The 13169-nt window shown below is 54.7% G+C and overlaps 1 protein-coding gene and 1 non-coding gene across 5 annotated transcripts in view; one reads left to right on the forward strand and one right to left on the reverse strand.

The window, feature by feature from the left end:
* Positions 1-13169, reverse strand: part of SIPA1L3 (signal induced proliferation associated 1 like 3) — a 253461-nt gene that overhangs the window by 4940 nt on the left and 235352 nt on the right. For 3 of the 4 annotated variants that reach the window (XM_027515958.1, XM_027515959.1, XM_027515960.1), the window contains 4 exons: positions 9821-9986; positions 8826-9072; positions 4396-4539; positions 515-650 (listed from right to left, as the gene is read on the reverse strand). In XM_027515958.1, the coding sequence (XP_027371759.1) occupies positions 515-650; positions 4396-4539; positions 8826-9072; positions 9821-9986 (693 nt within the window). The remainder of the gene's footprint in view (positions 1-514; positions 651-4395; positions 4540-8825; positions 9073-9820; positions 9987-13169) is intronic. The other variant, XM_027515961.1, reaches the window with a different exon arrangement.
* Positions 3847-3951, forward strand: LOC113876899. Its single transcript, XR_003506633.1, has one exon. It is a non-coding gene; the product is annotated as a U6 spliceosomal RNA (small nuclear RNA).

A 13169-nucleotide genomic window follows, 5' to 3' on the forward strand; every position in this document is an offset into this window, starting at 1 on the left:
CGAATGTGAGATGACAAATGGGAGAGGCCTGCCTCCCGCCCGCCTCCCCGCCCCCGGAAGCCTTGTGAGGACAGGGCTCGGGCTCCAGTCACCGCTGGGTCCCCAGACAGTCCTGCCCCGGGGCCTGCCAGGGGCGAGGTGAGAGAGAAATGTCAGGGGCACCGGCACGTAATTTAGGAACCTGCAGAGGAGGAGACCCGGGGGCAGACAGGGCAGGCTGGAGGCTGGGAGTGGGGTGGACAGAGGGGGCGGATGTGAGGCAGCGGGCAGGGAAGACTGGGGGTACCGCTTATCGATTTTCAAAGCAGCAGAACAATGATCACTGTGCTGTGAGGAGCACAGGGCCTCCATGTGAGGTCAGGACCGACACTGCTCGGTCCCCGCTGGGCCCCAGCGAGTAGATGAGCCCAAAGTCTGTTAGATGAGGCAGTGGCTGCCCCTCCTGCTACTGCTGAGGGGGTGGGGGACCTGCAGGGTGGCCTCCTGCCTGGACGGCGGGGTAGGGGAGCCTCACCTCATGGTAGGGGTGGTCCTGGGGGTCGGGGGCCCCCTTTCCAGGCTCAGGTGACTGTGGACAGGACTGTGTGCAGGCGGGACGTCCGGGCTCAGAGCTGGGTCGTTGAGAGAGAACAGCGAGACGGCTCTTTGCACTGCGGGGGAGAGGGGCGCAGTGGTCGGCTGGGCTCCCGGCTCCTCCTCACACCACCCCTCCCCCCGCAACGGCCAATCCCTTCCCGCAAACCCCCAGGACACTCCCCAATCACACCCGCTTAGATCACACAGGCATACAGGATGGATTCTTGCCAAAAAACCAAACCAAGTCAGGACACAAACACAATATTCCGTCCTGTTTCTGAGAAAGCCTCCGGATCTGACGACCAGTTTATACAAAATACAAGGGACAGAGAAAGGAGTTGAGTGCAGTGTGGGCAAGGAACTGCCCCAATTCAGCTGAAATGGCCTGGTTTTGTCAATAATGGTGAGGGGGGAAAATGGCTGGAAGTGGATGGCGTTGACACTGGCTGATGAGGACACAGGGATTCATTATGTCCTAATTCTGAGGATGTCTGTGGAACTTCCAAAGCAAAGAGAGACACCAGACAGAGACTATCAGGTATATGGAAGAGAGAAACAGTCTCATGGGGCTGGTGGTTAAAGCAAAGATGCCCGGGTCCCATCCTCCAGACGCATGACTGGCTCGGGGGGGCAGGGCCTGAGCCAGTGCCTGCATTTTCACATAGGACCATTAGGTGGTCCTTCTATGATGGCAGAAATCGAAAACAGTCTGAATGCATCCAAAGAGTGGCTGGCTGAGTGAGTCCTGGGGCTTCCCTGGTGGCTCAGACGGTAAAGAGTCTGCCTGCAACGCAGAAGTGAAAGTGAAAGTTGCTCAGTCGTGTCCGACTCTTTGTGACCCCATGGACTGTACAGTCCATGGAATTCTCCAAACAAGAATACTGGAGTGGGTAGCCTTTCCCTTCTCCAGGGGATCCTCCCAACCCAGGGATAGAACCCAGGTCTCCGGCATTGCAGGCAGATTCTTTACCAGCTTAGCCACAGGGAAGCCCAGTGCAGGAGACCCCGGTTCAATCCCTGGGTTAGGGAGATCCCCTGGAGAAGGACATGGCAACCCACTCCAGTATTCTGGGCGAATCCCAACCTGAGGAGCCTGGTGGCCTACAGTCCGTGGGGGTCACAAAGAGTAGGACACGACTGTGCGACTAACACTTCTCACTAAGTGAGTCCTAGGACAGAGCAAACAGGAGGGGCTGAGCCTCTCCCAGGGAGGCAAAGGCGGGCTCCTTTATTTCTAACTCCTGGCTCCAAGAACAGCACAGTGAAAACCTGAATGCCCTTCCCCAAGATCCACCCACTGTTAATGGTTATGCCACACTTACTTCCTGCATTTGTGTGTGTTTCCTTCCCTAACCATTGGGGAAGGGAATGTACCAACATCCTGGTACTTCACTCATGAGTACTTTACGACACGTCTCCAGAAAGGAAAGAGATGCTCCTACATATTTCCTACACAATATCGTCCTCAGGCAAGTTGACGCTGACATGCTATTATCGTCTAATAGACAACCACCTGGAAATTTCCCCCATTCTCTAAATAACATCCTTTATAGCTGCTGTTTTCTATCTTGGATTCACTATTTATGCTTCTTGAAAATGCTTTTATATAAACAGTTTCAAATAGGCCCCAAAGCAGAGAAAAGAGCATCATGGGTCATGAACCCATCACCCGTTTCAACACCTTTCAACACACTTCAACATACCTTGGGGTTCCTGCCCTGTGATCTCTCTGGTTTTTAATTCTCCTGAGCACTCTTTTCCTTCACATTAAAAAAAAAAACCCTTACTTTTGGCTGCTCTGGGTTTTCGCTGCTGTGCATGGGCTATTCTCTAGTTGCGGTGCGAGGGCTTCTCACTGTGCTGGCTTCTCCTGTGGTGGTGCGCAGGCTCTAGGCGCACGGGCTTCAGTAGTCGCAGCACATGGGCTCAGCAGCTGTGGCTCCCGGGCTCTAGAGCACAGGCTTAGTAGTTGTGGTGCCTGGCGTTTGCCATGCACATTTGAGATCTTCCTGTACCAGGGATCAAACCCAAGTCTCCTGCACTGGTAGGAGAATTCTTTACAATTGAGCCAATAGGGAAGCCCCTTCTCCTTTACTTTTTAAAAACAGCTTACTGCAGGGGACATCCCTGATGGTCCCATGATTAAGACTCTCTACTTCCACTGCAAGGGGCATAGGTTCAATCCCTGGTCAGGGAACTAAGATCCCATATGCTTGGGGCCACTAAGCCCCTGAGCCACAACTAGAGAAGCCTGAGTGCTGCAACTTAGCCCTGATGCAACCAAATTAATTAATTAATTAAAAAGAAAGCAAGGGCACAGGCTGAGGGGTCAGGGCCATGGGAAACAGGAGGAGGTGTCTGATCCAGACTAAGGGATATGAGGGAGGGCTTCCTAGAGGAGGGACTGCAAAGCTGAGGCCTAAAAGATGAAAAATGAGCCAGAAGAATATATCCTTATCTGTCAGGGTTTCACAGATGAGGAAACCGAGGCTGAGAAAGGTAAAGGTGCTTGCCCAAGGACACGTGGGATGGAAATGGTAGAGACAGCCAGCTGTCTTATGGTCTGTTTTCTCTTTCTCCGTAATAATAGATCCCAAATTTCAGCCGTGCACAGGTCCTCATTCCCCAGCCTGCCCTGTAGCAAAGTGTGGCCATGACACTCAGGCCAATGGGATGTAAGTGCAGGGGGAAGGTGAGGCTATGGAAAGCATCCTTCAAGTGGGGGTGGGGTGGGGTGGGTGTCCGTCTCTACCTGCGGGCAGAGCTGGATGTGATGGCCAGAGCTCTGGCAGCCCAACTGTGAGGGTGAGGTCCCCAGGAATGGCAGAGCAGTAGGGGAAGGAACCTGACCCTAATCAGAAATGATCACCCCAGAAATTTTTACTACCCACCTGCCTCACTGCCCACCCCTGGAATTTTCACTGCATAAAACCTTGTTTAAGTCACTGGATTTTCTGCCACTTGTAGCCAAAGTACATCTAAGTACAACTGGGATCACTACACTTCCGCACTAAAATAGTAACAGGGAGCACTCTCTGTTGATGGCATGTTCTGTGATGACAAGTTTTATAGTTTTCATAGATTCCTCCCTGTGGCCCTAGGCAGTGGGTACAGTCTCGTTCCTGTTTTGTAGACAAGCTAGCTGGAGGCATCAGAGAGACGAAGACATTTGCCCAGGACTGCACAGTGAGCAAGTGACAGGGAGGATGTGAACCCTGGCCTCCCCCGATCCTGGAACCTGAGTGTGTCCCCCTTTAAAGCCTTGAGGCCGTGCTCGCTTTGGCAGCACATACACTAAAAGTGGGTGGACAGGGAGGATTAGCATAGCCCCTGCAGAAGGATGACATTCAAATTCGTGAAGTGCTCCATATTTTTTAAGCAATTTTCCTCCAATTAGAAAGTAAATTAAAAAGAAAACACATCTTCCTTCTTAGAAAAAGGCCCAGTTTGACAAAAAAAAAAAAAAGAAAAGGTAATGTTGACAAAGAGGCTGAGTGGGCTTCCCAGGTGCCTCTGTGGTAAACACCCATATGCCAATGCAACAGTCATGGGTTTGATCCCTGGGTCGGGAAGATCCCCTAGGGGAGGAAACTGTAACCCACTCCAGTACTCTTGCCTGGAGAATCCCATGGACAGAGGAGCCTCGTGGGCTCCAGTCCATGGGGTAACAAAGAGTCAGACACGGCTGAGCACAGCAGTATAGAGGCACAAGTAAAATATAGTAAGCTAGAAAAAACAAAAAGCTTCAATGCCCTCTGTGGATCCTTCCAGAACAGAGAAGGGAGTGGGATCTGCTGGGGTTGAGTGGAAGGCGCCTACCTTCATAGGCCTTGGCTGCGTTCACCAGGCTGGACCACTCGAGGCCAGCAGCTGTGTCAGGGAGCGGCATCATTCCCGGGTCCAGACGCCGCAGGGGCCGGTCCCGCCCGTCGGCCAGTGAGAGCTCGGAGGCTGAGATGGTGGCTGGGTGGGGAGAGGATGGGTGTGAGTGACAGCGTGGGAGAAATAAAGAAATGAACACGTTCCTTTACACTTCCCATACAATTATGTAACGTTACATAACTGTTACACTTATATATAATTAAATGAATAAATTATATTTATTAGATGATAAATGCCAAGGAAAACAACCAGCAGGGTAAGGGGTAGGAGTCTTGGATATTTATGTGGGTATGATTTGAAATGGGGCGCCGGGGAGGCCTCGTGGAGAAGATGGCCTTTTGTACAAAACTCAGAAGGAGGCGAGGCTGTTGGGGTGTGGTCAGGGGGTACACCTTGGGAGAAGAGCATTCTGGGCAGATGAACCAACCAGTGAGAAATCAATCCCTAAAGCGGGAACGTGCCTGGACGTTTAAGAAACACCAAGGAGGGTACTCCTGTAGATGTCCAGTGGCTGAGACTCCATGTTTCCACTGCAGGGGACCTCGATTCGATGCCTTGTCAGGGAACTAAACCCCACACGCCACAACTAAGACCCGGCACAGACAAACCTAAAAAAAAGAGGAGGCCCGCGTGGCCGGGACAGAAGGTGCTGACAGGGCTGGATGGCGCAGGGCCCCTGGGGGCTATGACAAGAACCGTATCGCTTCCCTGAGTGAGATGGAGCCACAGGAGGGTTCTGAGCTGTTGCAGGTATCCACTGAGTCCCTCCAGCTTTGTGTGGGGGGATTAGGGAGGCTGTGAGGAGGCTCCTGGGACGGTCCAGGAGGGAGATGAAGGCAGACAGGACCCAGTACGGCTGGAGGGACAAGGTCCTGGGTCTGCCTGGCAGGTGGGGCCAAAAGCAGTCCCTGAGGGTGGACGTGGGTGTGAGACAGAGGGGCCTCTGGGAGGACTTCAGGATCTGGGAGCTGGCACTGAGTTGGGAGGGCTGAGGGCGGGACCAGAAGGGAGGCTTCTGGAGGTGTGAGTGTGAGATGCCTGAGACACCCGCACGGAGCCGTGGGTGGCGTGCAGACCATGTGCGTCTGGAGCAGAGGGCAGAGTGCCAGGCTGCAGACAGATCGTGGGGCTCTGGGGTACGGCTGGGGTTTAGGGTCACTGTGGGGAGACCTGGTGGGTTCAGGCATGACAGGACAAGCAGAGAAAGAGTCTCGGGGTGCTGGAAGGGATGGAAGGCACCAGCAGCGTGTCAACGGTGACATCTGCTGCAGAGATGGAGGCCTCCTGTGGGGCTTAGGCCCTGACTCGCTGGGGCCTCACAGACCCTACAGGGGAGGGCAGAGGGCGACGGTGAAGCACGGAGGTCAGGCGGTGACTCCGGCAAGAAAGGCTGGGCCTGCTCCATGTACCCCAGGCTCATCCTCTCGCCGGGCACCACACCGGGTACTACAGCGATCATCTCTTAGCCCCCACTCCCCCAAATTAGCCAGGAGGGAAGAGCTACTATGACCCTGCGTGACAGAGCGGGTGACTGGGGCTCAGAGCAGGAAGCTAGCTGCCTTGCACCCTCTCTCTCGCTGGTGGGGGCACCTGATTTTAACACGTGAGGCCTGACGCTGACCCAGCCCCATGCGGCATTGGTCTTGAGAGGCTCCCTGTTCACGTCTTAGTTCAGAGACAAAAACCTGACTGATGAGAGGTTAGAATGCTCTCTCCTGGCGACAAAACACTGACAAATAAATACATCAACAGCTAGAGTCTTTTTCAGCGCTTACTGCATATCAGGCCCTGAGTTTGGTGTTTTCCATGTACTAGCTTGATTCTCGGATTAACTCAGTGAGGTGGGTGCTTTTTCTATAGGCACAGGGAGGTTACAGCTGTGAGGTCAGGACCTGACCACAATCTCGGGCCACCCGGCTCTCAGGATGCGAGGTGCTAGTTGGCAAGTGAATGAATGCTCAGGGGAATGGATGAGAAGGCAGGCTGAAGGACGTCCTCGATCCCCACGCTCCCGTTTCCAGCCTCCTAGTGTCTCACAGCCGAGCAGGTGGGGACCGCGGGAGCAGCTGCCTCTGCCATGCCAGTCATCTCAGGCACTGCCTCGTGAGAGGCTCCTTGGCCTTGAGGGCTCTTCATCAGCGGAGCCTGGGACCGGGCTGACAGCCCCTCTTCAGCCCCGACGTGGCTTGGGAAGGGCTCTCGAGCAGGCGTGGAGATGTGGAAAGGCCTGGGGCCCCAGCCAGATGGGACTCTCAGGTTCAGGAGGACAGGAGAGTCAGATGGGCACAGAGAAGGATATGTGTGTGTGTGTGTGTGTGTGTGTGTGTATTTCATCAGAGAGAAGGCCCTGGGCTGCGGTCACTGTAAGGACCCAAACAACCCTGGGCCCTGCTCTTAGGGAGTCTCCAGTCCAGCGGGGGAGACAGACTCATTCCCACACAGTGACCACCGGGAGAGAGAGGGGCTGTGATGGGGAAACACAAGGCTGAGACAGCATGACGGGACGGGAGGGAGCCGGGGCAAGGGGTGCCCAGAGGAGCTGCCTGACTCAGCCTGGTTAGGGAGATGACTTCCTGGAGGAGGCAGCATCTTTGACACGACTGAAAGTACAGGTAGAGCCAGGCAGGCGCCCTGTCTGTCTGTCTGTCTGTGATCTCTGTGCACCCTCCTGCCCTGGCCCGTCTCTTGCCTTCTCACCATGTGTCAAATGCCTCCTCGTGCCAGGCCCTGCCTTTGGCACAGACAGGGCAGTGGAGGCGAGAGGCTGATGAAGGAGACACAGAGTGAAGATCAGGGAAGCAAGAGAAACCGCCGGGAAGCTCAGTGCCACCAGGGCAGAGGTGCTGTGTGCCCCCCACTGCTGGGTGCCCAGAGCCTACAGCAGAGCCTGGCCCAGACCAGGGGCTGGAGACAGTGGGAAGAAGGCAACAGAGGGGCAGAACAGGGGCTCTGGAGTTTAAACTGGGAGGGAGGATCCAGCCTGGGGCTTATGGGAGACTCCAGCAAAGAGCCAGATCTGAGCAAAGCCCTAAAGGGGAAGCGGGAGTCAGGGAGCCAGCACGGGGCTGGGGGAGCAGCATGGCGGGCAGGGGGAGTCACTTGGACACCCTGAGGAGAGAGTGTGGGCCAGGAGGTTCTCACGGAGGCACTGAGGAAGGGCCCTAGGGTGGAGCCCCAGAATACCAGGGCAAGGTCTATGGACCCAGATACGAGGTCAATGAGAAGCTGTGGAAGAATTTTAAGGGGGGAGACAGAAGCCCTCAAAAAAGAGTCCCTGAGCCTCCATCCCATCCTCTGTGGTGTACAAAAGGGCTCCATCAGATGCTACAGGGCACAGTCCCTCAGCTGAAACCTGGGGTGGGCACATCTCTGAAGTCAAAGTTTGTGGCGATCTGACAAAGTGATGACATACTCTATATATGCACATACACCCAGAAAGGTTGGCAGCGGCCCCCATTCAACACACCCGTGTTCCTCAACTCAGCAACAGACGCTTCATGCCGAGTGGGGTGAAGAAGGGCCATGAACAGCTGTATATCCGTCTAGGTCGGGCACTGCCGGGGGCGCCTGGCCCAGACTTCTGCCCTGCCTTCTGGTCTCAGAGCCTCTGAGGTTGCAGATAGAGGGTTACAGTGCGGACTGAAGGACAGCTCACCCCAGCCAGCGCGCAACCGTGCACATAGCACTTCCCTCAGTAAATATTTGCTGATGGTGGTCACACCACTGTATCCCCTCCTGCTGAGAGCTGGCAGGCCTGGAGGAAGTCATGTATGTGAAGACAGGAACCTCCATGGGGGCCCAGTGGTTGAGACTCTGTGCTCCCAATGCAGGGGGCTCAGGTTTGATCCCTGGTCAGGGAACTAGAGCCCAAATGCCACAACTAAGAGTTTACAGGCTGTAACTAAAGATCCTGCATGCTGCAACTAAGACCTGGAGCACCCAAATAAATACATAAATAAAAATAAATATTAAAAAAAAATTCATGAGGTAATCTGTTTGGTGCTGCAACAGGGAGCTGGGGAAGGGGCACATATAATGGAAACCCTGATCCTCAGGGCCCTAGTAATGAGCTTCCAGTCTGGAGACACCTAGAGAGACTAATGCCCTCTCTCTGGTCTCAGATGACCTCAATCCTTGGGGGCCCCCCATTCCTAGGTGACTGATGCTTGGCCAACAATTCCTTGCTCTGAGGGTGACACCCAATGTGCTGAACCACTGCGGTCCCCGGACGCTCCCATGTACTTCAGTTCCCACCCTCACCTGACTTTGACACTGATGACCCATGGCCTTTGACCTCGAGGTGATCCACATGCTCATGCCCTCCTGCTCCCTCCACCCACAACCAGCCTCCAGGTTCCCGGGCTCACATTTCTTCTCGGGGAAGCTGTTGCTAGCGGTGGTGGGGACGGGGCCAGGGCCGCCAGGTGGGTGGGGGTGCTGGTGTTGGCGGCGGGCGGGCAGCGTGCTGGAGGGGAAGGCGCAGGTGCTGGTGAAGAGCACGTCGCTGGGCAGGCCCGGCTCCAGGCCGGCAGGGTTGGCGAAGCTGGGCTCCCGACGCCCACTGCACAGACTCTCATCTGACAGCGTCCGCTGTAGGCTCTTCTGTGGAGACTGCTGCCGGGACAGGGGTGTGGTCACGGCCAGGCCCATGGTTACTGCCCTCGGATGCTTCTTCCCCACCATCTGCAGTCCTCACCCACCCAGCATCCATTTCTGCCCAAAGTACCCCACTTCTCTCTGAGGATTCCTCCTCCCCTCTTTGCAGCCCACTTGGGTCTGGAGGGCCGACCCCACTCTCCAGCTCCAGGGGAGGTAGGGAAGGTGGGGTGACCTCAGCTAGAGCAGGAGACCCAGGTGTTGGTGGGGACCACCTGGGACGAGTGCTGGCTCCCCCCAGAGCTGGTGGGAGGGAAACCCTGCAGAGACTGGGGCCCACCCAGGGGAGGCAGAGACGAGAGGGACAGAGAACGCCTGCTGTTTTGGCCTCCCCCACCTCTGGGTCACAGGAGCCCAAGTGCCCCCTGAGCACTCCCCTCCATTCCTGGTCCTGTGGTCTGGGCAGGCAGGTGCTGCTTCCACCCTGCGCTCAGGGAAAAGGATATGAGAGCGGTCCAGTGGGTATAAAGCCCCAGCGAGCCTGCCAGGCTGGCTCACACTGTCATCCTATCCCTGACCAACGTGACATCCTGACTCCTGGCTGCAGGGGCACACGCATACTCCAATAGGCTGGTAGGTGCCGCGGGCAGGAAGAGGCTGGAGCGAGTGCAGGGAGCCGCCCCGGCCCGGCCCCGCCTCCCTCTGCCTGTCTGATTGCATGCACAGGAGCATGGGTGTGTGCCTGGTGGGGGCAGCCTCTACGTACGCCTGTGTCTCTCTCCTGCTCGGGCGCCAGGTTGTCCATGATGATGAGTTTCTTTAGGTCATCTTCGATGGTGGACTTGTAGTTCTTCCGTGGGGAGCGGAGGTCTCGGAGGGAGGCCCTCAACCGCGGCTGCCCGAAGACGTTTTTTGTGCTGCTGTCTACCTGCCTGGAAGGAGAAGGTCACAGTCAGAAGGGTCTTGGGAGGCTTGAGTCACTTCTCAAAGCCATTCTGACCCCAGGGAGCCAACCGCCACTGGATGACTGACCACGGCGTCCTCACGTCACCCGGTGAAGATGGACAGAGATGAGACCTGGGTTATCCTCTCCACTTGCCCACCCCCCAGATGTGTCCTGGAAACCCACTCTGTGCCGTGTGTGTGCTCAGCAGCGGGAATACAGCAGTGAACGTGGAGCAGACCCGTCAGAGACTGACCGTGAATAAATGAGCGGGAGACCCCACAGTGCGAGGTGGAGAGAGGTATTCTGAAGAGAAATAAAGCTGGGTAAAAGGATAGGGGTCTCTGGGGATGGAGGCTGGGTTTTCTTGTCATCTTTTGGCAGTGCCACATGGCACGGAGATCTTAGTTCCCTGCTCAGGGATCAAACCCGTGCCCCCTACACTGGAAGCATGGAGTCTCAACCACTGGACCACCAGGGAAGCCCCAAGGCAGGCTTTTCTAAGGGGATGACATCTGAGCAGAAAGGGAAGAAGGCAGGAATCTGCTGGTAGAAGAGGATGCCAGATAGAGGGATCAGCAAGTGCTGGGCTGAGGCGTGTGAACAAGCCTGGTGAGTTTACAGAGGCGTAGGGGGCAAGACGGTGAGGGGGAGGAGGGGAGGCCTGGGAGGGGCTGGGGCAGGTGTTCAGGAACTTATGAGCCACAGAGGGGTCTCAGGATTGTATCTGGAGAGTCTGAGCTGTTGAGTGACTGGTCCTGATTTGTGCTTTAGAAGAGTTGTGGACAGAGACATCACCCTCATGGCAACAAGGAGACAGGAAACTCCAGAGTTGTTCAGGTGGAAAACAGGGATGGTGTGGAGCAGGGACTCCAGCCACAGAAGAGGGAGAGGGTCCCACAGAGTTAGACTCCCCTGGGGGACCGGTCCCTTTGGGCCAAGGCTGGGCCACAGACAGCAGACCTCTGGCCTGGGTGCTCCAGGGCCTGGCACCAGATCCCCCTCACTCTGCTTTCCATCACGTGGGGTGGGCTCACGCATCACAGGGTGGCTGGGAGGACCTAGAAGACGAGGCACAAGGGCTTGGAGCAGCCTCTGATTGCTACTATTTGGCTTTTCTACTGGGTCTCCCATTCTCGTTGGGCTTCCTGGTGGCTCAGCTGGTAAAGAATCCTCCCGCAATGCGGGAGACCTGCATTTGACCTCTGGGTTAGGAAGAGCCCTTGGAGAGGGGAACGGCTACCCACTCCAGTGTTGTGGCCTGGAGAATTCCATGGACTATATAGTTCACGGGGTCACAAAGAGTCGGACATGACTGAACAACTTCCAATCTTGTTTCAGAAGCTGATTTGTGAGCCAGGTCACTCTGATCACCACACTCTTCTTTAGCATTCCCAAAGCTGACCCAGGGCTGCCTTCCAGAAGACTCTATGATCTAAAAGTCACTGAGGCACAGTCTGGGGTTAAGAGCAGGAGCCCTGGTGGGCAGACAGCTCTGGGTCTGAGTCTAGACTGCCTGTTCCTGCTGTGGGACCCTGGGCAAGTCACACCACCTCTCTGATCCTTGGTTTGCAGGAAAACACAGTGACCTTACTACATTTTGGAATTTGCTGCAAACTGCCTGGCCAGCACCTCACCGGGCGGACGCTGGGGAGATGAGAGCTGCTCTTCTGACCGTTTCTCTGGAGGTGCTGGGCACTCTGAGCTGCACACAGTCCCCTCCTATTGCTCCTTCCCATTCTGCAGGCACCACAGGCTGTCACCCCAGCTCCCTGGCCCAGGCTGGCTCCTGGGGGCTCTCTGTCCTCCACTCCTGGGACTTCCCCTGCAGTCTCCTCTTGCCTCCTGAGTCTGGCCCAGCCTTTGGGATCAGGTCCTACTTTTCCAGCCAACACTGGATCCCTCATCTGAGGTGTTGCCACCCTCTCCCCCCAGGAAAGAAATAATGACAGCCAACAGAAGCACAGAGCCGGGTGCTATCTACCAGTCCGAGGGCTCCATGCGAGCTAACTTGTGACATCTACACAGCAGCCCTCCCTGGGAGCCACTGTTAATTGGCATCTCCACTTTACAGGTGGGAAACTGAGATACAGAGAGGTTAAAGTAACTGTCCACAGTCACACAGCCTGGGAGCAGAGGAGTTAGGATTCCAGTCCAGGCCACCGGGCTGCAGCGCCCACAGGCATCACGACAGTGCTTGGCTGTCACGTTTCTATCAAAGAGATGGTGTATGAAAGACGTATAGTATGTGAAACATAATCACATTGGGTGCAATAATATGCTTTTATAGGGACTTTCCTGGTGGTCCCATGGTTAAATATCCACCTTCCCATGCAGGGGACGTGGGTTCAATTACTGGTCGGGGAACTAAGATTCCCATATGCTGCAGGGCAACTGAACCCAGGAACCATAACTAAAGAGAAACACAGGCACCCCAACTGGAGAAGCTCACATGCCCCAACAAAGATCCCATGTGCTAAGACCAGACACAGCCAAATAAATTAATAAATATTTTTTAAAAAGCTTTTATACATTAAAAAATAAATCCTGGAAGAAATTATGAACAATGATTACTTCTGGGAAGTAGGAGTCATATTAGAAGGTGGAAAAATGAGACTTTCACTTTTCATCTGATAAAAACACCCTTCTTAACTGGTTGAATTTATTTTGCTATCATCATGTATTATGACAAAAATAATAATAAAAACTAGTTTAAAAAGAGCTGACACCCAGACTTCATCATTGTGTAACTCAAGAAAGAAAAAGAAAAGAGTCTTTGAACTCAGGAAGAAATAAGATATCTTGGGCTCCTGAGGGTACTGAAGTCTATGTTTTTTATTTTTTCTCTTATTTTCTCAGCTGCCAGCCTTAGGGTTTCAACAAAGGAAGGAAGAGAGGGTGGTTAAGTTTTTTTTTTCTTGTTAGGTCGTATTCCTTCTCAAATGAGAATTCCAGGGCTAGGGTAATTCTGGCTCCGTCATTTTTAGGCAAGTATGCTTTCTGGGCAAACGAAAAGCTTTCTATCCAAAAGAGAGAAACAGACAAAAGCAAGAAAGACACACACACACACCCCAGAGTACATGCCATTCCCCTGGGAGCTCAAAAGGGCCTCACCCTTGCCGCTTCCCTTTTGATTTTGCCATTTCCCAGAATCCCCTGCACAAGGGGCGCT

This window comes from Bos indicus x Bos taurus, chromosome 18, assembly GCF_003369695.1.
Source record: "Bos indicus x Bos taurus breed Angus x Brahman F1 hybrid chromosome 18, Bos_hybrid_MaternalHap_v2.0, whole genome shotgun sequence".
In the NCBI taxonomy this organism is placed as follows: domain Eukaryota; kingdom Metazoa; phylum Chordata; class Mammalia; order Artiodactyla; family Bovidae; genus Bos; species Bos indicus x Bos taurus.